The following is a 24356-nucleotide window of genomic DNA, read 5'->3' on the forward strand; positions in this document are numbered from 1 at the left end:
GTATAGGCTTTGGTGGACTAGAGACCTTTTCTTTAGATACAGGATACTGAGTGAGAATTCTCAGAATCTTGGAACCATGCAGGGTCTTGTATGTGAAGCTGGCTCTAATTCACCAATGCTTATTCTGGAATAAAATAAGGTGCAACATGATTCCTGACTAGCACAGCTTTCTTGTTGAGCAATTAATTTGGAAGTTCTTAGCTTTGCGTCTGCCCTAAGGGAACCTTAGCCAAGCCAATCTACCCTCCCCCCCAATCAGGAATGCCAGAATAATAATACTAGCCAAAATTCCAGACTTCTGGTAAGGATTGCAAGAGACATGGTGCACGTTGAACACCCCCTGCTTAGAGATAGATCAAGATGGGTAGCAGTGTTAGTCTGCCTGTAGCAGTAGAAAAGAACAAGAGTCCAGTAGCACCTGTGAGACACAAAATTTGTGGTAGGGTAGGAGCTTTCGTGAGTCACAGCTCACTTCTTCAGATACCTGTAACTCACAAAAAGCTCATACCCTACCACAAATTTTGTTAGTCGTATAGGTGCTACTAGACTCTTGCTCCTTTCTACCCCCTGCCTAGTTCATTTTAAGGCTACCTGTCCTCCACAGTAGAGCAGCGCCCACAGTTTCTTCTTTCCTTGTTGTATCACAACAGCCCTGTGAGGGAGGGCAGGCTGAGGGCAAGTGACTGGTCAGCCAGCGAGTGACATGGAGGGGGGGGATTTGAACGGAGGCCTTCCAAGTCCTAGTCTCCAGACTCTAACCACTCCACACGACTCCTCTCAATCAGTCTTGGCCCCACTGCCCTCCGTGCGGACGCCCCCAGAGCCGTGCAGAGAGAGAGCGCTGTCCCGTGCGCCCCCGCTCATCTCGGCGGAGAAGGCGGGCACGCGGCGAGCGGGGGCGGAGACGCGCGTCCCCGCGCAGCCTGCCTCCCCCTCCCCTCCCGGCTCCGGCTGCAGCGGGCGCGATCATGGCGCTGAACAATTCCCTCTTCGCCCAGTGCCTGGGCTACTTCCTCGCCTTCCTCTTCAGCTTCATCGTGACGGTGCCGCTGTCGGAGAACAGCAACGACTTCCACGGGCGCTGCCTGCTCTTCACCGAGGGCATGTGGCTCAACGCCAACCTGACGGCCGAGAAGCAGCGCTTCACCGTGCAGGAGTGGGGGCCCGAGTCCGCCTGCCGCTTCAGCCTCTTCGCCGGCCTCCTCTCCCTCCTGCTCGCCGCAGTGCAGGCCTGGCGGACCCTCTTTCTGCTCTGCAAAGGCCACGAGGAGTAAGTGCGGGCGGGGAAGGGGGACGGGGCGGGGGAGACCAGAGTCAGGGTGGGGGAAGAACCCCCCCGCCCTGCCCTGCAGCTGGAGTGCGCATGGCTCAAGGCTAAGGGAGGGAGGGAGATAATTTTCAGCCTCTGGATCAGTGCATTGTATGAAGACTAGGGTATGGGAACCCAGCTGGCCAAGGAAAGCAGGCATGCTCTTTAGATTTTTTAAAAACAATATATAATTATAATTTTCCTTTAAAATGAAAACAGATCAAAGAGGCGTAAATGACGACTGTTTAGAGCACGCCCCACCCTAAGGCCTCATGGCTGGTCAACTGAAAACTTCAAATTGCATTGAATAACCCGGATCTGGCTCTGGCTCATACCCCCACCCCACGCCACCCCAAGCTCATTTTTAATGAAAGGGGGTCTTGTGCTACACTTGGCGATTTCATTCCATGGCTTACTTTGAACTATCTATAGAAAACATGTATGGGTGCAGGTTGTTGTTGTTGGTCTCCTACATTTATTTATTGGTGGTGGTGGTGGAGAGTGCCCTCAAGTCATAGCTGATGTATGGCGAGCCCTGGTGGAGTTTTCACGGCAAGAGACTAACAGAAGTTGTTTGCCACTGCATGGCTTTGCCACCCTGGTCTCCCTTGGAGATCTCCCATCCAATTACTAACCAAAGCCAACCCTGCTTAGCTTCTGAGATCGGGCTTGCCTGGGCTATCCAGGCCAGGACATTCAGTTGTTGTTGTTGATGGAAAGTGCCATCATGTCATAGCTGACTTATGGCAACTCCTGCTGGGGTTTTCAAGGCAAGAGACAAACAGAGGTGGTTTGCCATTGCCTGCCTCAGCCCTGGTCTTCGTTGGAGGTCTCCTATCCAATTGCTAACAAAAGCCAACCTTGTTTAGCTTCTGAGATCTGACGAGATCAGGCTCACTTGGGCTATCCAGGCCGGGGCACCTTCATTTATTAATTTATGCTATTCATAGCCCATCTTTCTCACTGAGACGTGGTAGATTATGTAGTGTATGCCAATGCAGTCAGTAAGATGAGACCTTTAAGACACAGTAGTTTCAAGGGGGTGGCTGTGTTGGTCTGCAGTAGAAGAGCAGGAGTCGAGGCCTTAAAGACCAACAAGATTACCATGGTGTAAGCTTTCAAGCTAGAGTTCTCTCGTATCTGATGAAAGGAGTTTTGACTCTTGAAAACTTATACTCTAGAAATCTTGTTGTTCTTTAGGGTGCTGCTGGACTCAAATCCTGCTAATAAGCAATGTGATAGGACTGGGATAATAGAAATCTGAAACTAAGTTTAACTCATGAGTCATGAAGTTTCAGTATTTGCAGTCAGTCACAGGGAAGTCCAGTATTCATTCCTCCTCCCCATTTCAAGGACACCAGTGGAATTGTTGGCTGGTACATTAATTTAAGAAACTGCCCACAGCTTTGTAGATAGGAAAGCTTTACCACCATATGCACAGAATCACAGAGTTGGAAGGGGCCATACAGACCTTCTAGTCCAACCCCCTGCCCAATGCAGGATGAGCCTAAGGCACCCCTGACCAGTATTCATCCAGCCTCTTCTTGAAAGCTGCCAGTGAAAGGGAGCTTAGGGCAGCTGATTCCGCCTTTGAACTACTCTGACCATGGAAAGGTTTTTCCTAATATCCAGCTGGTACCTTTCTGCATGTCATTTAAGTCCGTTGTTTTGAGTCCTATCCGCTGCTGCCAACTAGAACAGCTCTCTGCCCTCCTCCAAATGACAGCCTTTCAAATATTTAAAGAGAGCAATCATGCCCCCCCCCACAACCTCCTCTTCTCCAAACTAAACATTCCTAAGGCCCTCAGCCTTTCCTTGTAGGGCTCAGTCTCCAGACCCCTGATCATTCTTGTCGCTCTCCTCTGCACCCTCTCAATTTTGTCCACATCCTTTTTGTAGTGAGGCCTCAAGAACTGCTCACAGTACTCCAGGTGTGGCCTGACCAAGGCAGTATAGAGAGGGACTATGACCTCCTGCGATTTCGATGCAATGGCTGTTTTGATACAAACCAAGACTGAGTTTGCCTTTTTTGCCACCGCATCACACTGACTGCTCATATTTAGTTTACAGTCCACTCTTACCCCAAGATCTCTTTCGCATACACTACTGCCCAAAAGTTTATCCCCCGTCCAGTATTTGTGCTTCATGTTTTTGTGGCCCAGGTGTAATACTGTGCACTTATCTATGTTGAATTGCATCCTGTTCACAACCGCCCACTTCTCCAGAGTATTCAGGTCTTGTTGAATTTTAACTCTGTCTTCTTGAGTGTTTGCCACTCCTCCCAATTTGGTATCATCAACAAATTTAATGAGTAGCCCTTTTACCTCTTCATCCAGATCATTGATAAAAATATTTGAAAGTACCGGGCCCAAAACCGAGCCCTGTGGCACCCCACTGGACACCTCTCTCTAATCTGATGAAACACCATTGACTACCACTCTTTGGGTGCAGCCCTCTAACCAGTTCCCTATCCACTGAATTGGCCTATAGTCCAATCCGCAGTCTTCCAGTTTACCCATTAGAATGTCATGGGGAACCTTATCAAAAGTTTTACTGAAATCCAGGTAAATCATGTCAACAGAGTTCCCACGATCCAGTAAGCTCGTCACTCGATTAAAGAAGGAAACCAGGTTGGTCTGACAAGATCTGTTGGGGACAAAACCATGTTGACTTCCCTGGATCCCTAAGTGGTCCTCAGATGCTCACAGATCAATCCCTTTAAAATCTGCTTTAATATCTTCCCAGCAATGGAAATCAGACTGACCGGCCTGTAGTTTCCCAGGTCTTCCTTTTCTTAAAGATTGGAATAACATTTGCTCTTCTCCAATCTTGTGGCACATTCCCAGTCCTCCAGGAGGCCTTGAAGATGATGGACAGAGGCTCTGCAAGTTCTCTAGAAAGTTCTTTGAGCGCTCTTGGGTGCACACCTTCCGGCCCAGGGGATTTGGATTCGTCCAGTGCAGCCAGGTGCCTCTCCACAACCTCTCTGTCAATGTCAACTAGCCACTCAGGTGTCCTGTCATGTCTTCTACCATCTCTAGATGGGCTCGAGTTCTTCAGGGAGAAAACAGAGGCAAAAAAGTCATTAAGCCTATCTACTTTTTCTCTGTCCTCCATCAGAGTTTCTCCTTCTAGTCCCAACAGCAGTCCAATTGTCTCTTTTACCTTGTGCTTGCTTCTCACTTTCACATATCTGTAGAAGGTTTTATTATTGTAGTGAGCCCCCCTGGCCAGACCCAACTCATACTGAGCTTTGGCGTCTCTTAAGGCTGATCTGCAGTACCTAGTAGCCCTCATATATTTCTCTTTAGAGGTCTGTCCTTCTCTCCATGCCCTCTTGTACTGTGAATGGCTGTCTCCATTCATCACACTGCACTGACTTGACATTAAAGAAGGGGCCAAAGAAGGGCTGCTGATGTGTCCCAGGTGTGTTCAGTCCTTGCCATCTCTAGTTAAAAGATCAGGTAGGAGATAATGTGAAAGGCCCTTAACTGAGACTCCAGGAAGCAGCTGCTGATCAGAGTAGAAAAGAAAGGTTTTGACAAACATTTAGGGAAAGACATTGCAACCTTCTGAAGATGTAATTTATTCCGCTCGTGCATTGCTCTTGGTGTTATTTATTATTTATTATTTATTTATGTCATTATGAACATAAGCAATTCTAGGGTTGACATTAGACCACATGAAGCACAGTTAGCTCCTAGGAGCACATATTTAAGACAACAGATAGAATGTAAGGCAACGTAGTGGTGAAGTCTACGGTCCCTAACTCATTAACGAAGCACCTGAGAGCCCCTCCCTACAATATAGCCCTCCTATCTGAGTAAAAAGCCTTTTTGAATAATTCATTTTTGCATTTTTTGCAGAAAGCCAGGAGAGTGGGGGCTCTCCTGAACTCCTCAGGTAGACTATTCCACAGGAATGGATGGGAAATGTAGGCATCCTGGTCTTGCAGCTGTAATGGAGAGCCAAGCTGTAAAACCAGGATGCCTACATTTCCCATCAAAACTTGAGGGAAGCTGACAAGTGTCCAACCTGTGTCAGGCGTCATGTATAGCTTGGCTCGGAGTCTGCTGGTTGAAAGGAAGAGGTGGGATACTGTCGGCTCCTAGCTGTGATTCCCAAAGAATAAGAATATAAGATGGTCTGATCCCAGCTGGATCAGAATAATCCCGCACCCTGTTTTCTGCATGGCCAGGCACTCTGGTTGTCTGCAGTGGTGGCACTGACATGGAACAAAGAACAGATCAGCTGCTCCCGCCTCCAGTGAGCCACCAATATGGTGCAGAGAATAAAGCATCTGTATCTTGCTTCTAGGACTTTTTCTGAACCCTTTCCCATTTATTAATAGCCTTCTTGCTTTGTGATGCCAAGAACTGAACACATATTGGTTTACCTGCTGTTCTGGTTAATACAGTCTAAAATAGCACGAGCCATGAGCCTGGTGAGTTAAATTTGTTGCCTAACATCTTAGTTTGTTTTAGTACCTGCCAGAAGGCCTACGGAACGGATGCGTTAGCTGATATTTAAGTTTACTATATTAAAAACAGTGTTCCTGTTTTACGATTTTAATGCTATTTTTATTGTAATTTATTTATTTGTGTTGTAATCTGCTCTGAGCCCGTTTACAGGGGGAGTGAATAAAAAATCTAATGAATAAAATAAATAATAAATGAATCCTAAGGGATGTAAATCATGGCGTGATTAGAGATGGCTTCAGATCTCTAGAGACCTGCATTGAATAGCAGTTAAGAGTGTTGGACTGGGACCTTAAGGGCTGCCCTACTCCCGTAGGAACCTACCCATCTCTCCTGGTCATCTTTGGAGGCCTTGTGTTGGGTGTCCTGCCATCTGAGGCAAGATAAGCGACCCAAGAAAAGGCAGTCTCGGTCATGGCACCCAACCTCTGGAACTCCTTTCCCAGAGAGATCTTATTCTATCATAGTTTTCTGCCAGCAGGTGAAGACTTTTTGTTGTTCTTTTTGTTTGTTGTTGTTGTTATTTTGTTTGTTGTTGATGTTATTTTGTTTAGTGTTCCCCCACTAACTGTCATTGGTCCTCCACTTTGGTTGTTGTTATTATGTGTGCTTGTCTTTATATGTTTTATTGAATTGTTTATATCTACCTACCTACCCCCTACCCCCCTCTCTCTCACACACACACAAATCTAATTTGCAACTCTGCCAAATACTTAAGTCGAGATTGGAGCCTTGAATAGGCAAGGCTCCAATCTTTCTACAAACCTGAACCTGACAAAAACAGGATTGCCTGCCACTTTAAAAATGGATGCCCTCAAAGGTTGTTGCTAGGTAACCCCAACTGTTTTGTCTGCTTCTAGGCTCGGTTTCTGTCACTAAAGGGCAGGGGAAGGGGAAGGGCCCTTTCTAGGGCTGTTTTGGCCTTTGAGGGAGGACTCATTGGGGTCAGGCATGGCAGCATCCATCGGGCAACTTGCTACCATGCAACTTGCATGTTTCACCCAGGCTTGGCTGCTTAGTGCTGCTCAACAGTAGCTACCCCATGAAAGCCAGTCTGCTGTAGTGGTTACAATTTTAGACTAGGAGCCAAGTTACAAGTGACATCTGACACAGGTTGGACACTTGTCAGCTTCCCTCAAGTTTTGATGGGAAATGTAGGCATCCTGGTCTTGCAGCTGTAACAGAGAGCCAAGCTGTAAAACCAGGATGCCTGCATTTCCCATCAAAACTTGAGGGAAGCTGATATGTGTCCAACCTGTGTAAGGTGTCACTTGTAGCTTGGCTCTGTGATCTTGAATTCCAATTCCGCCCTAGAAACTCACCGTGTGACCAGTTGCATATTCTCAGCCCAATTTACCTCATAGGCAAGAACGGATTGGCCGTTAAGAGTGCTGGGACACCTCCTACTGTGCTGATGGACTCCCCCTCCACCTGGGCAGGGCCAGCCCCTTTCTCAGCTCTCCTGAACCCCATGCAAAGTGAAGAAGGTGGTGCCCAGCTCACCTGATGCAAGGTAGTAGAGGCGATGCCTGGCTTGCTCGAGACCCGTACAGTTCAGTTTTGCATAATTTACGAAAGGCCGGGAGAGTGAGAGCTTTCTTAAGAGAAGCGGTCCCGTAGATATGATGGACCAAGGCTATGGAGAGCTTTGTAGCTGATAGCCATTACCTTAACTTATAGGAAGCCAATGGAGTGACTGAAGAATGGAAGTAATATTCATGGCTCTCCTAGCTCCTGATAATAACCGAACTGCAGCATTCTGCAATCTGCATCAACTGAAGTCTCCGAGTTAACTTAGAGGGGAGACAGTGCGTTAACAGTCATCAAATCTCAATGTTACCATAGCATGGATCCAGGTGGCCAGATCGGCTGCATTGAGGTAGGCGGGCCATCTTCCAGGCTAGCATGAGTTTGTGGACAATGCTCCTGTTTTTTTTAAAGCTGTTTTATTGTAATTTATTTATTCATATTGTAATCCACTCTAAGCCTGTTTATGAGTAGAGTGGATTAAAAAAATCTAATAAATAAAACACATAATAAATAAATAAATACTAAAGGATATAAATCATGATGTGATTAGAGATGGCTTCAGATCCCTAGAGACTCTGCATTGCCTTAATTTGCTTTTCTAGCAATAGTGCTGGATCAAGTATAACCCCCAGGCTCTTGACTGAGCACTTTCTCGTTGTACACACTTTCCAGGGCTGATTCACACATGCATACTCCACTTTTGAGCACTTGCTTTAGGGATCTTGAATGTATATGTGAACTGCTTCCATGTGCAGATATGTGTGTAGGATCTGTGGCGGCTGGTCTGGACTGCAAGTCATGTCCTGATGTTGCTGTCAGTGAAGGATAATCATGTGTGAACTGGCACTTGTTTTGGATCTGAGTAATCAGGGTCCTTGCTTCTAGTTGCACTTTGTTCAATGAAAAAGATAATTCTAAGTGAATCAAAAATGTTCTTCTTAACAGCGGATGTTCTAATATGTCTGAAAGCAGGATAAGCCACAGTGCCATACCACTTAAAGGCCATGTATAGGTTAGATGGAAGCCACTATGGTCTGCGACATAATATACATCTGGAGATAAGAGAAATGCTGCCCCTCAAACCAAGATCTCTCCAATGTATTGTTGAAGGCTTTCACGGCCGGAGAACGATGGTTGTTGTGGGTTTTCCGGGCTGTATTGCCGTGGTCTTGGCATTGTAGTTCCTGATGTTTCGCCAGCAGCTGTGGCTGGCATCTTCAGAGGTGTAGCACCAAAAGACAGAGATCCCTCAGTGTGACACTGTGAGAGATCTCTGTGACACTGAGAGATCTCTGTCTTTTGGTGCTACACCTCTGAAGATGCCAGCCACAGCTGCTGGCGAAACATCAGGAACTACAATGCCAAGACCACGGCAATACAGCCCGGAAAACCCACAACAACCATCGTTCTCCAGCCGTGAAAGCCTTCGACAATACATCACACTGAGAGATCTCTGTCTTTTGGTGCTACACCTCTGAAGATGCCAGCCACAGCTGCTGGCGAAACGTCAGGAACTACAATGCCAAGACCACGGCAATACAGCCTGGAAAACCCACAACAACTATCAAGATCTCTCCAATTAAATCGAAAAAAGCAAACAGTTAAACCCATTGTCTTAGCATTGGGCAAATGCAATTATTGCTTCAGATGTGCATGAAGCCGTGAGCTGAAAACAAAAATAATCTTTTAAACATACAGACGAAACTGTGATTTTAAAAATTATTTTACAAACCAATTTAAGTCCGTTCAACTATTTGTCATTGTTGGCTTAGTGTAAGAATTGGCTCCTTGCTGGAAGTTTCAGGCTGTGATGTGATGTACACTTACTTGGGAGTAAACTCCACTGAGTAAGGTGGTACTTCTGAGTAAGATTGCGCTGTCAGATTATTTTACCAAGTAGCGTGTAACTTGGACTGTAAAGTATCTTATGAATCCATGGCTGAGTATCATATTTATTATTATTATGCGCTTTAGCATGTTTTGGTTTAACTGTTGTGTTAAAATGAGTGAGGCTTTCTTTAGATAGTTGACGAGTATTAGGATCAGTGTACCCCAACATTCTGTCCTGCAAAGTTGAGCCAACCTCAGGAGACTTTCTCCAGCAGTATGCAAGCCACTGATAATTTTACTGGAGTCTGAACAAGGGAATGGCAGAGTGCCAGGCCAGGGATATCTGAGTGCTGACCTGTTATACGAAGGACTCTACCTTCTCTTTATGCCATGTCCCTCGAATCTCTTCTGCAGCTGTGTTTCAAATGAAGACTGTGCCTTCTGCATGTACTCAGTAAGTCAGGCCTGCACTGCTTGTGACCCACAGAAGTGAAGCCATTTTATTGTGGCAACTAGAGGTGGGCATGAACCGAAATATGAACTGAAGGTCATCACGAACTGGGTTGGTTTGTGGTTCGTGAACTGGTGGTTCGTGGGAGCTCATTTCTCACAAACCATGATCAATTTTAGCCCGGTTTGTTTGGTTTGTATTTCGGCTCATCACTGCAGATAGCCTGGCGCCGTTGAATCAGTTTCCTAGCCAATGCATAATGTACCAGCTAACAATTCCACTGGTGTACCAGACTGTCTGCTGACCCAGAAGTGATGTTTTCATGAACTGAACAAACTGGTTCGCAAACCAGGGCAAGTCTGTGAAAGTTCGTGGTTCGTGAAACATGACAAACCACGAACCACATGGTTTGAAATTTTCCTGGTTTGTGCCCATCTCTAGTGGCAACTAAAGATGGGTAGGGGAAAATGAGAGAGACGAGAGAGTGACTTCTGAGGTAACAGTCCTCTAGGCTTATGGCTGTTCATTCCCACACTCTATGGCCCCTCCTATTCGTTGTTTAAACCCCAGTTTGCCTACAGCCAGTAAAAAGAAGGGACACAAGCTTTAATTAACTGGTTGGCAGCATGTAAGCTTTATGCACCCGGAGGCCCCTCATTTGAAACCCTACTAGAATAAAGTCTTTAAATGTGAGGTAAGTATAAATTTCTTTCCATAGCTATTTTGATTGGGCAGACAAGAGACAGATAATGATGAACAACAAAGATTTACTGATAGAAAATAAGGTGTGTCATGTGTAAAGGTTGTGTGTGGCATAGTTCGGTATATAATGTGCAATTGGGTTTCAACTGCACTCTCTAGAGATTGTAAGTTTTCCTAAGGGGAGTTAACTTGTTGAAACTGCACCTCAGTTAACGTACCCGAACACTGAAGGGAGATTTGACTCTTTTTTCTCCCGACAGTTTCCCTCAGCATTCAATGCGCTGTTTCCCCAGTTGACAAGATTACTATTCAGGTTCTAGAGCGCTCCTTTAACTCACAGAGTTCTTGTCCGTAGAACGTGTACAGAAAAGTTAGATTCGATGGGCCCTTAACGGGATGCTTGTTTGTATCATTAAAACAAGTGTCCTTCCCTAGTCTGACCCCAAATCCTAACTAAAGTCAAATAAAAACCACGTCTGTGTTGATGCTCTTATCCAAAACTGCAATTTAGAGAGAGAAAATTTCTCCTCCACCTTCAACTCAGGGTGCCTCACCCCCTCTCGACCAGGAAGCTCTGTGGGCTCTGATTGGCTGACAATCACCGAGATTTGCATGAGGCCAAAATCACAAGGATTGGTTCAGAGCCCTGGAGTATAGGTGGGACTTTGGGAATGATTGCCACTCCATCCCTTCAGTTCTGTATGACAGTTTTCCTGGTGCTTTCATAAGACCCATTTGCAAGGCCTTTTTAGGTCCATGATGGCTTACTGGGCAAGATTGGTGGGGTGCAAGATGAGTAGTGGTGAAGCTTTGCCAGTGCTTTTATTGGAAGGGCGGAGGCTCAATGGTAAGGCTTTGGTTTTGCAGGCAGAAGGTCCCAGATTTAAGTATCACCATCTCTAGTTAAAAGGATCTGGTACTAGATAATGTAGACTGTGACCTGAGACTCTGGAGGCCTGCTGCCAGTCCAAGTAGATAAGACTGACCTTAATAGACCAAAAAGCTGACCCAGGATAAAGCAGCTTCATGTTGTTGTATTTATTAGGCAGCGTTTGTATCTCAGTGGTGGATCGTATGCTTTGCATGCAGAAGGTATCACGTTCAATTCCCAGCATCGCTAGTTACAAGGATCAGCTAGTAGGCAATGTGCAAGTCCTCCACCTGAGATCCTGGAGAGTCATTACTAGTTTATTTATATTTATTTATTTATTTATTTATTGGATTTTTAGCCCGCCCTCCCCGCAAGCAGGCTCAGGGCGGGCCACAATCATAAATAAGATACAATAAGTAAAACCAATAAAATGACATCTCATGGATATCCACATTCCAAATGGGACACCCTTCCCCCTTTCCCTGCCCACCACACACAAGGGAAGAAAAGGGTGGAGGTGTGGGTTGGTGAACCTCTAACTCTTCAAGCATGGGGAGGCAGATGGACCATATGCTCCCCCCCACTGGCAGGAGACCGGCAGGGAGGCTAATTTGATGGAGCCCATGCTGGCCTCAACCATATGCCTGGCAGAACGTCTCTGTCTTACAGGCCCGCTGAAAAGATACCAGATCTTGGCGGGCCCAAGTGTCTTCTGACAGAGAGTTCCACCAGGTTGGGGCCAGGACAGAAAATGCCCTGGCCCTGGTCGAGGCCAGCTGAGCCTCCTTGGGGCCAGGGACCACCAGTAGGTGTTTACCTGCAGATCTAAGAGCTCTCCGAGGTACATATGGGGAGAGGCGATCCCTTGTCAGATTAGACAACACAAACTTTGATAGTCTAACAGTTTAACCGATATAAAGCAATTTCATGTATGCTGTGTAGTTCAGAGAGGTTTCCCTCACTGCTGACGAATTATCCGTTTCTTTCTTCTCTCTCCCTTCCCCCCATTTTTTGTTGCAGCTCTTTCTTTTATGCCTTCCTGAATCTGCTGATCAGTGCGTTTGTGGTGTTCCTCATCTTTATTGCCAGCACTATTGTGAGCGTGGGCTTTAAAATGTGGTGTGATGCTATTACCGATAAAGGAAGCATGCCATACAGGTGGGTACTGAAGCCGGTGATTCTCTCTGTTGAAACGTGAAGTTAGATAAACGGGAGGTGATACATATAGTAATTTGATGTGAGGAAAGCGAGCGAGAGGAGGGACAGGCAAGGTATGACGGGTTAAGCAAGGCCAAGAAGACTCCTTTGTCTTCAGCCCAAATCCTCTGTAGGTCCCCAGATTCAGCCCAGGTCAATGATCCATTCCTGAACCCTGAAAAATCCAGCAGTCAGTTTGCGTAAACTGTAGCTGTACATACATGGTAAATATGCATATTGCACCTATTTGCACACGATGACTGTGCGTATTGGGAGGATTGCAGGTAGCATATGTTCCATTATGCCTGATTGATGGGGTCCCATTATGCATTTTTGTAATGTCTTGTAATAGATTAAAGGTGTTTGGGCCTGGGACTCAAACTTGCAAGATACTGAAACATGTACCAAAATAGCTGGATAGTTTGCATGGCTTAGAATGCTGGAATATATAGTCCTAGACAGCATGAATGCTTCTGTAATTTAAATTACAGAAGTATTTAAATAATTACTTCTGTAATTGTACAAATTTCCCACAAAACAAGACAGTTAGTATGTAGCCCAAAATACTAAGCAACTTTTATACTATGTATATAATATATAATATTATATATGTAGTATATAATATAGAGAGCCCTGTGGCGCAGAGTGGTAAGCTGCAGTACTACAGCCCAAGCTCTGTTCACAACTTGAGTTCGATCCTGGCAGAAGCCGGGTTCAAGTAGCTGGCTCAAGGATGACTCAGCCTTCCATCCTTTCGAGGTCGGTAAAATGAGTACCCAGTTTCCAGGGGGTAAAGTGTAGATGACTCAGGAAGGCAATGGAAAACCACCCCATAACAAAAAGTCTGCTAAGAAAATGTCAATGCAACGTCCCCCCATGGGTCAGTAATGACTTGGTGCTTGCACAGGGGGACTATCTTTACCTTTTAGTATATAATAATATAGAATAAATACCCCATTCCAATCACTAAATCTTTGTACATCTGTCCATTGATGTGCAGAACATGAAGAATTACTTCCATAATTTGTAGGCTGTGGTTCTTAACCTATAATCCACTACCATCATCTAGTTTGCAACATTATCATCATATGTTCCCCAGGTTGCAAGACAAGGCAGTTCTATACATATACACAGATCTTAAGTGGGGGGAATGGAGTTTCTCATATATGTGGAACTGTGAACTGAACTTTCTAGCATTATATAGTCTTCTAAAGCAGCAATATAATAAAGTACATAGTCAAAAAATTATCCAGTATATTCCACCAAACTTTGGGGTTGGTACTGGGGAAGATTTTTGAGATTGTTTCTTTCTGCTGGATATTAACAAACTGGCTGAGGCGGGGGAGGGGGAGTGACATTTTATGTCACATGATGGATGCTATCTGCACTGCTAAAGCATCAATTTTATGTTTCACATTGTCATATGTTGTAAAATGCCATAGTGAATGTTCTGTTTAGGGCTGCAACGATTATTCGAATATTCGGTTTTAAAATCTCTCAGGTTTTTTTTTTTGAAAAAAAAACCTCTGATGAATCGAATATTCGGATAAGCATCCAAGATGGCTGACAGCACTGGAAAGGCAAGAAAAAGAGGGAAAGAGAGAAAGAGAGAGACACAGAGAGAAGAGGCGTTCTGAAACCTCAAAACCCCTGGAATTTTTTTCACAGCACCAAGTAAAAATCCAAGTTATTTGTAAAACAAAAAAAAAGAAAAAAACGGTAGGCAGACTCTGTCTTGCCGATATTTTGCTCTGGAGCATCTGAAACAAAAACTCCCCAATCCTCCCTTCTTCTGAAGTCTACTCAGATGATGGCAAAAGGTAAACAGAGGCTTATTAGTTTGGTTTCATGTCGGGGTAAAACACACCATTGGGCCGATACCCCAGTGAGTGTGTCTGTGGGGGTGTTTTAGTGGGTGGGGGTATAATGAAGAAGGAAGTGCTTAAGCAATGCATACCAATGCATACCACATCTTTTGGTCCTTTTCTGTTTTGCACAAGACACATGAATTTTTTTTCCCACTGAGTTGCACGCAGCCAGCATTTCTCACCACAGGGCAGTGGTTTCGCTATATTGCTGTACCATTATATATTTTATTGCCATTTTTCCTCCAGTCAGCTCAAGTTGCCCCCCTCCCATTTGATCCTCACTGCAGCCCTGTGAGGAAGGTTAGCTTGAGAGACAGTGACTCCCCCAAGGTTGCCCAATGAGCTTCAGGGATTTGAGTGGGATTTGAATCCAGATCACTTATGACTATTATAGGGGATGACTACTAATATGACCATTATCCCTTATGACACTATGGCTACTAAGCCGCACACATAACAACAACAACATTCGATTTATATACTGCCCTTCAGGACAGCTTAACACCTACTCAGAGCCATTTACAAAGTATATGATTATTATTACCCTGTGTGGTGGGTGGGGCTGAGAGAGCTCTGAGAGAGCTGTGACCCAAGGTCACCCAGCTGGCTCCAAGTGGAGGAGTTGGGAATTAAACCCAGTTCTCCAGATTAGAGTCCCACTGCTCTTAACCACTACATCAACTTGGCTCTCTCTGGGTCTCTGAAATGCTGATATAATGAATAATTATATGGGAAAAATATGAATTAGACCTTGCTCACATAAAGACATGAAGCTGCCTTATACTGAATCAGACCATTGGTTCATCAAGCTTAATATTATCTACTCAGACTGGCCATGGATCTCTGGGGTCTCAGGTTGAGGCCTTTCCTGTCACCAGCTGCCTGAGCCTTTTAACTGGAGATGCTGGGGATTGAACCTGGGACCTTCTGCATGCCAAGCAAATCCTCTACCTCTGAGCCATGGCCCTCTCCCAGCCACAGCTCATAAAGTTTGCATATATTACAACCTGGACATTCTGCGCCCCCCCCCCCCCCCCCCGGCCAAGACTTTTTAAACAGCACCTTGAATTGGACCAGGAAACACACTGGTAATCAGGGGCGGATCCACTATGAAACTAATGAAGCTTAAGCTAATTCTGGAGGGGCCGTGAAGCAATGTTTTTTTATTAGTGAATTTTTCAACAAAATTGAGTTTTTAAAATAACAACAACAACAACAACAACAACAACAACAACATTCATTTTATATACTGCCCTTCAGGACAACTTAACGCCCACTCACAGCAGTTTACGAAGTGTGTTATTATTATTCCCACAACAATAATCACCCTGTGAGGTGGGTGGGCCTGAGAGAGCTCCAAGAGAGCTGTGACTAGCCCAAGGTCACCCAGCTGGCTTCAAGGAGAGGAGTGAGGAATCAAACCCGGTTCTGCAGATTAGAGTCCCGTGCTCTTAACCACTACAGCAAACTTATTAAAATAAGGCTATTTTAATGACAGAAACATAAGCCAATGTGTTGAAGTACTTAATATTGATCTTAGAATATGCTCTAATACCCATTTCATACAGCCTCAAAATGTCCCTGCAATTGGTCAGATTTCAACATTTTCTCAGGGGCTTGCAGCCCTCGAACTCCCAACTTGCCAGAATCTATTCATAGCCTACATTTTGGCAGCTGGATCCTTGAGTCCTTCATTGGTGCACGGCTTAATAGTTCTAAGGGGAGCTCACTGTATGGCCCATTTTCAAGGGCTCCAGCCCACCACCCCGTTCTCTGCCATTTGGGCCTTGAGATCCTTGCAAGCACAGTAAGGCCTTTTGGACCTTGATGGACATTGCCCTATTGTTGCTGGTTGAGAAAGGACCCCCATAACAGTTCAGGCTTCAGGATCCCAAAAATGTAGGTCTGCCACTGTTGGTAATCAATGTGGATGGAACAAGATTGGAGTGATATGGTCCCTACAACCCACTCCAGTCAACATTCTGGCCACAGCAATTGCTGCTTCCAGTCTTCAGTGGCAGCCCCACATAGAGTGTATTGCAGTAATCTAATCTAGACGTTACCAGGGCATGCAGCACAGTGGCAAGATTCCCCCCTTCTCCCTTCCTGCAGGAAGGGCTACAGCTGGCTCACCAGTCAAATCTGATAAAAGGTACCCTGGGCCTCTACTGCCACATGTTTCTCCAGGAGCAAACCATGAACTTGCTTTTTTAAGGGGAGTGCAATATCATCCTGATATCCCAGTTCCTGGGTCAGACCTTCCCCCCACTAGGAGCATCTCCATTTTGTTGGGATTAAGTTTCAGTTTGTTAGCCCTCATCCATTCCAAAACTGCCTCCTGGCACAGTTTCCATAGTCTCTCTGTGATCTGCTGGAAGTATGAGTAAGATCTGAGATTAGTTTCCATAGAATCATAGAATCCTAGGGTTGGAAGGTACCTCTAGGGTCATCTAGCCCAACCCTCTGCAAAATACAGGAAATTCCCAAATACCTCCCCCCGCAAAGAGTGACCTTTAGTCCATGCCCAGATGATGGCGAAACTCCATCAGGATCCCTAGCCAAACTGGCCTGGAGAAAATTGCTACCTGACCATAAGGTTGCAATCCCCTGGGCATGTAAGAAGAGGCCATGAAAACTAAGCACTGATGTAACCCTTCCTGCCTTCCCTCTCATGATCTGCCTGGGTTCACAGAATCACGGAATGCTGTCAGATGGCCGTCTAGCCTCTGCTTAAAAACCTCCAAAGAAGGAGAGCCCATCACCTCCTGAGGAATCTTGTTCCACTGAGGGACTCTTCTAATTGTCAGAAAGTGCTTCCTAATGTTAAGCCGAAAACTGTTTTGATTTAACTTCAACCCATTGGTTCTGGTCCAACCTTCTGGGGCAGTGGAAAACAACTCTACCCCATCCTCTATATGACAGCCCCTCAAATATGTGAAGATGGTCTCATCATATCACCTCTTAGTCATCTCCTCTCGAGGCTAAACATTCTGAACTCCTTCAACCTTTCCTCATAGGACTTGGTCTCCAGACCCCTCCCTAGAGAGCCAGTTTGGTGCAGTGCTTAAGAGTGCAGGACTCTAATCTGAAGAGCCAGGTTTGATTCCCCACTCCTCCATTTGAAGCCAGCTGGGTGACCTTGAGACAGTCACAGCTTCTCAGAGCTCTCTAAGCCCCGCCCACCTCACAGGGTGATTGTTGTGGGGATAATAATAACATACTTTGTAAGCCACTCTGAGTGGGCATTAAGTTGTCTTGAAGGGTGGTATATAAATTGAATGTTGTTGTTATTACTACTACTACTATCTTCGTTGCCTTCCTCCAGACATGTTCCAGCTTGTCTATATCTGAAAATGTGGTGCCCAAAATTGAACACCAGGTGAGGTCTAACCAGAGCAGAGTAGAACATAATTTGAACAAAAAAGCCTAAAACAATGTGTGTTGTACATTTGCAGGATCTCAGTTTACATTGTCAGCCAATTTAGAACTCTTGATAAAAGTGAGCTTATTATATATGAGAGGTTATTCAATGGTGTTGCTTATCATTAGCAACCATTACGGTTCAAAATGGGGAGCATTCTCCAGTTTTTGAAAGCATTGTCTGACTGCTCAAAATGTAATTGGTTGGATCAAGTACAACACTTCCGCTTGTGCTAGGACTCTTGTGCAAGTGGAAATGCAAGAAAAAGACAGCATTTGCCGCTTGTGCCAAGGCAAACTTAATTGTGCAGGATACTGTGCAAACAATTTCCAAACACTATTATACCTAGGGAAGACGACAGTAGGTGCTGCCCAGGACCTTGTGCGAGCAGCACTGTACTAAGTCCTTTTATGCTTCCGCTTGCACAATGCATTGTATGTGAGATTATGAAATACTTCTCTCATGCAATGCATTTGCAACTGTTGTGATTGTTGAATGGTCTTCGGTTGCACAAACATCACAGGCTGGATATTAGAAGTGGTTTGCAAATCGATGCCATATCACAACTCCTACTCCTAATATAACTCTGTGAACCCTTAAGGATTTTATTTGTCAGATATGTACAGCATATAGGATAGTGGTTAAGAGCAGCAGGACTCTAATCTGGAGAGCCGGATTTGATTTCCCACTCCTCAGGTTGAAGCCAGCTAGGTGACCTTGGGTCAGTCACAGCTCTCTCAGAGCTCTCTCAGCCCCACCCACCTCACAGGGTAAGGATAATAACAACAATAACAACAATAACAACACATTTCGTAAACCCCTATGAATGGGAGTTAAGTTGTTCTGAAGGGTGGTATATAAATCAAATGTTGTTGCTGTTGTTATGTTGTTGTAGCGCTCCAACAAACAAGCATGTATCTAATCAGAAACCCAAGTACAGAAGAATCAGTCGATTCACTTGGCTAAGCTTTTCATCAGTGGCCAGCAAGATGTCTCCAGGAAGCCCATCATCATGGCATGGAGACAACAGTCTTGGCTTCTTATTACTCATACCTTCTACCTTCAGCGAGGATCTCTCATTGATTCTGATGTGATATTTACCGAGAATTCCCTTAAGAATTATGCAAGTAATGTGTGAGCCAGTTTGGTGTAGTGGTTAAGAGCAGCAGGACTCTAATCTGGAGAACTGGGTTTGATTCCCCACTCCTCCACTTGAAGCCAGCTGGGTGACCTTGGGTCAGTCATAGCTCTTTCAGAGCTCTCTCAGCCCCGCCCACCTCACAGGGTGTTTTGTTGTGGGGATAATCATAACATACTTTGTTAACTGCTCTGAGTGGGCGTTAAGTCGTCCTGAAGGGCGGTATATAAATCGAATGTTGTTGTTATTGTTGTTATTATTATTATATCCAAGAACCCTATGAACTAGGTTAGAGTTGAGAGGGAAGAGGCCAAAGTAATGGGGGGATATGATCCCATTTAATCTGGTTTGGTTTAGTGGTTAAGAGCGGCAGGACTCTAATCCGGAGAGCCAGGTTTGATTCTCTACTCCTCTATTTGAAGCCAGCTGGGTGACTTTAGGCTAGTCACAGCTCTCTCGGAGCTCTCTCAGCCCCACCTCACAGCGTGTTTTGTTGTGGGAATAATAAATTATTTTTTTTTTTTTTTTGGCAGACAGTTCTAAATTTATTTTTTTTAAACCAAACAAACAAACAAAAACAATGTACAGAAGTAAAATAGAACAAGGAATAATAAATTATAACATACTTTGTAAACTGCTCTGAGTGGGTGTTAAGTCATCCTATAAATCGAATGTTGTTTTTGTTATTATTAAAAATCCACATGTCACTGTTTTAGTGATAGCGTGGAAAGGCCCTGCTAAACAGGGCTGGATCCTCTAGATTTATTCCACCAATGGCAGCACCTTCCTCTAGCACAAAATTCCTCTTCCGGGGCAAAAGGCTCTTCCAAATTGTTGGATCCAATGGATTTATTCTGATAACCTTCCTTAGGCACAAAGTGCCTTCCCTCAATGGGCGAGCCTCTTGCATTCACTTTTTTTCTTTTTTTAATTTCAATTTACAAACACACAAACATAGAATTCATAATCTATAATCTTTTATAATCAAAATCATGCATTATAGAACTTAATTATATTTACTTTTTAATATTTCACTTCTATTTAAACATCTTTAGTCTATCTTTCCCATCTGTCTTTGTGTCTAATAATATGCTTTACCCAAGTCTGTCTTTCTGTCATTCTGTGATTTAAATCTTGATTTTCAGCTATATAATAATAATAAAAAAAACTTTCCATTTTTCTCAATATTCTGAAATCGGTCTATTGTGTATAAAAGATATTCGTTTTGCTATTGCCATATATTTATTCAGTTTATTCTTCCATTCCTTCAATTTTGGACATTTCATTGCCTTCCATTTTGCTGCACTTAAATAATTCACTGTATATTTTTGTAAAATTGCTTGGTAAAATATTTAATATATTTTTCAGATCCATTGCAAACTTAACTTTTAATATCTTTTGTTTTTCTTCATGTATTTCTATCCAATGTTTTCTTTTCTTTTTGCAAGAAATTGTTGCATCTGTGTTCTGACATTTCCAGCGCTTCTCATTATACTCTTTGTTTGGTTTTGCTATATTTTGGGGGGTAATATGCATCTATAAAACATTTTATACCGGGAGTTCTCCCTTAATATTTAACATTCTGTAAATTTGATTTCTTCAGTCCAAAGATTTTCCCACTGATTCTTATGTATGTTTTCTCCAAAATTTTGCATCCATTTTATCATACAATTTTTTACTTAAGAGAATTCATTGTGTGATCGTTTAGTGGAACAAATTCTTAGGATCCTACACAGGGCTTTTTTTTCTGGGAAAAGAGGTGGGTCGCCCTTAGAGAAAATGGTCACATGGCTGGTGGCCCCGCCCCCTGATCTCGAGACAGAGACCCGTGCTTGGCGGCGCGGAGGGCAATCTAAACTCCCCTCTGTCTGGAGATCAGGGGACGGGGCCATTAGCCTTGTGACCATTTTCAAGAGGTTCTGGAACTCCGTTCCACCGCGTTCCTGCTGAAAAAAAGCCCTGATCCTACCCAAAGAACCCAGTTTACTTACAGGATGTCGCTATGGCTGATAAAATTCATACGACATTGCTTGTTCTGAATTGGAAGGAAATTGGCTGGAAGTGGAACAGTTAGCAAAATATATGAAAGAACATTAACATTTTGTCCTTAGTTCCATTATTTCCGTATGAGAGAAAACTGAAACAAGCTTTGATTGGTTCAATGAAATGCTGCAAGAATGGCTGTATTATGAAAGTTTATCTGTTTTTCAAAGGGTGCGGAAATGATTGTTTTATAATGAAGACATTGTCGCACGGTTGTTACATATAGCGGTGGGCTTTTGATGCTAGAAAATGAGGCTTTATCAAGGTCTGATTCAGGTGAAGCTTGGAAAGGTCATTTGGAATGGGTGAAATTATTTTCTTTTCTTTCCCTTTCATGCAACATGTCTTTTTCTCCAAGCTGTGAAGAGTTACAGGATATAGATCTTGAGCTGAATTTAGAAAACTCAGCGTTCTATGACCAGTTTGCCATCACACAGGTAAGTCAAGCAATATTCCACACAGTGTCCCTGATCCCAGGAAAGGATCTGGATGTTCTTAAGCTTTCTTTTTGCACAAAGTAATATTCTCTACCCCTACCATCTCTTAAGGCCTATTTGCACATGCATGTCTTTTAACTATTGTCTGTTAACTATTGTTTGCTTACTGAGATCTGATGCTTCACAGCTGGGTGTGTGAATTGCCTCTGGTGAAAACCATGACCTTCTCGATCTAAAATTGAAGTGATAGGTGGAGCCACACATTGGGTTGAATCCAGCCGAAAGAGATCCAGTTTGGTGTAGTGGTTAAGAGCAGCAGGACTCTAATCCGGAGAACCGGGTTTGACGCCTCACTCCTCTGCTTGAAGTCAGCTGGGTGACCTTGGGTCTGTCATAGCTCTCTCAGAGCTCTCTCAACCCCACCCACCTCACAGGGTGATTGTCGAGAGGATAATAATAACACACTTCGTAAACTGCTCTGAATGGGTGTTACGTTGCCCTGAAGGGTGGTATATAAATCAAATGTTATTAAGTTTCAACAACGATTTCCTCTCACGAAGGACGACTTCCCCTGCCTCTCCTCATCCCACGGCAGCCTAAAATGCCTTCCAGAATCTTGTTGCTGGAGATCCTCTCTCTTCCAGCCATTAAGGGACAATCTCTACATGCAATAATAAGACTGCTACCAACAGATGCTTTTTGGATAGTTTTAACTCATATTTTAACATCATATTGAGGAACAAGATGAGGCTGAGCCAAAGCAGGGCCACATGGGGGAACTTTTCAAGAATACCATCATCTTAGTATAACATAGAGTTGGAAGGGGCCTTGCAGACCATCTAGTCCAACCCCCTGCCCAATGCAGGAACAGCCTACAGCATCCCTGACAAATATTTGTCCAGCCTCTCCTTGAATATTTCTGTGAACAGCATTGGTGATTTGGAGGATGGGGCTTAAAAGAGCAGAACTGTACCATATTTACAAATTTAGCATGAGAGAAATGCCATGCAGGAAGCATTGCCCTTGCTGTGAATTGACTTTGTCCTCAATCAGTTCCGATTGGCTACGTGGCGTCATGATATCATCATTCTTAGTGTATGATGCCTGATTGGCTCACAGTGAGGGTAAGGAGAGGAGACTCCCTCAGAACTGGAGTTTCCTTTTGCCATTAGACACATCACATACCCAAAGCTGGTTGTCAGTGATTTTGGGAATGACATTTTTAAAATGTCACGGAAGCAGCAGCAGATTGAGCAAGCAAGATGAGTAAGGAGTTGTTTGGGAACCTTTTGAATCTTCCAAAGCAGTACTTTCACAGTGAACATGTTTGCTTGTGAAACTTTAGCACAGACAGCACCTCATAAACATCTGAAGAACAAGGGAAATGGAATTTGCAGTCTGCAATCCAACGCGGCATAGGTGGAAATCAAACCAAACAATAGTGTGAGGCCCAAAAGACTGGAGTGAAGAAAGGTGGGAATCGGTACAGTCAAAAGTGTGCCATATAAATGGAATTGCAAATCGTAAGAATGTTCACAGAGCCCCCTCATTTTGATCTTTAGTTGATCTAAAAGGGAACACTCGGTAGAAAAAGAATGTGTTTAGTCAGTAAGGTACACAGAAGCTGGAATAGTAGATGCCATCTTCATTTTAACATTGATGAACTCTGATGAAGGTATGTTGTGTGTACGCTGTGTTTTAACAACCCTTGTAGAGCAAAATCCTACCGTTCCTTGGACCCTGTTATCCCCCCCTCTTTTTTCTGTACCCCTCTTTGTTTCGAATAAATAAATAATAAATAAATAAATAAATAAATAAATAAATGGAATTGCAAATCTTCAATATTGATTCTTTAGCTGATTTTGCAAGGAAGTGTTAGACATTGTTTAATCTTCTCTTCTCTTTGTCTCTTTCTCTTTAGTTTGGCCTCTGGGCTGCCTGGCTGAGTTGGCTAGGAATTACCATTTTGGCCTTCATGAAGGTTTATCATAATTACCGGCAGGAAGATCTCCTGGATAGCCTGATCCACGAGAAGGAGTTTTTGCTAGGGCGATCTTCATCACGAACTTCTTTTCAGGACGAAAAAAGTGGCATGATCTAACAGGGATGAGCCAGTATACCCGAGCATTGTAGGTTTTCTAATCTGGCAGCACTATTGGAAGGTCAAGTATGAAAATTGTATTGGGTTGTCTGCTGAGTAGGTTTTAGGAATATGGGACTGAGCATCCTGTTAAGGAGATATTTATTATCTGTAGACATGCCACCATTAATGTAACTCATTGGGCTAGTTCACACATGCATATACAACGTCATGATCTCTCATCTCCTGCTTTTTCTTGGCCAAATTACCCTTGGCCAAATGTACAAACTCTCTCCACTGTAAATTATTTGAGTTGACACTGGGTGGTGTCAAAATTTTGTTTTGGGGAGTTAATTTGTAAAGACTTACTCGTATGAGCAAATTATCCCTGAGTGTGGCAATGGATGAGGGATGGACATGCATGTGTGAACTATGTCCTCTTGCTTTGATATAGATTCTTTTTGTGGGTTAAAACTGCCATCAGCAACCAGCTTACTCATAAGTATCCTGCTGAATGTAGACTTGAGCATTTATGTTTCTTTGCAAGATATTCGAAGACATACACCTGGTTAATTCAAACACCTAGCAGGTTCCTCTCCCGTACAAAGATACTATCACATGTGATGTGGGCACTCTCTTGGAGACCACCCACCTTATGAATTCTTAATTATTGTAATCCTTTGCATTCAAAACGAGGGGGTCTTGGGCAACCTCATGATTGGGTATCCATGTGGCAATGCCCATGTCATGCAAGAGGGCTCTTTGTAGCAGAGGGTGAAGGGAACTTCTCTCCAACCATGTGAAAACTCTAATATGTTTAGTTTAGTTTATTCGGTGTTTCACCCGCCCTCCCCACAAGTGGGGTCAGGACGGGGTACAACAGTCATAAAATACAATTACTTAGCAGATTCTACAATAAAATTCAGCAATTAAAATTATATATATACAAAAACCTCATATAGTTGGCTACACATTCCTGCCCCCAGCGTACAAAGAGGAGG

General features: G+C 44.0%; 1 protein-coding gene across 1 annotated transcript; it reads left to right on the top strand.

Annotated features, from left to right (window-relative positions):
* Positions 1-968: 968 nt before the first annotated feature.
* TMEM179 (transmembrane protein 179) lies at positions 969-23376 on the top strand. The gene is made up of 4 exons (XM_054969890.1): positions 969-1270; positions 12192-12329; positions 21197-21275; positions 23197-23376. The coding sequence occupies exons 1-4, from the start codon at positions 969-971 to the stop codon at positions 23374-23376; spliced, it is 699 nt and encodes a 232-aa protein (XP_054825865.1).
* The last annotated feature ends 980 nt before the right edge of the window (positions 23377-24356 follow it).

This window comes from Eublepharis macularius, chromosome 2, assembly GCF_028583425.1.
Source record: "Eublepharis macularius isolate TG4126 chromosome 2, MPM_Emac_v1.0, whole genome shotgun sequence".
Taxonomy (NCBI): domain Eukaryota; kingdom Metazoa; phylum Chordata; class Lepidosauria; order Squamata; family Eublepharidae; genus Eublepharis; species Eublepharis macularius.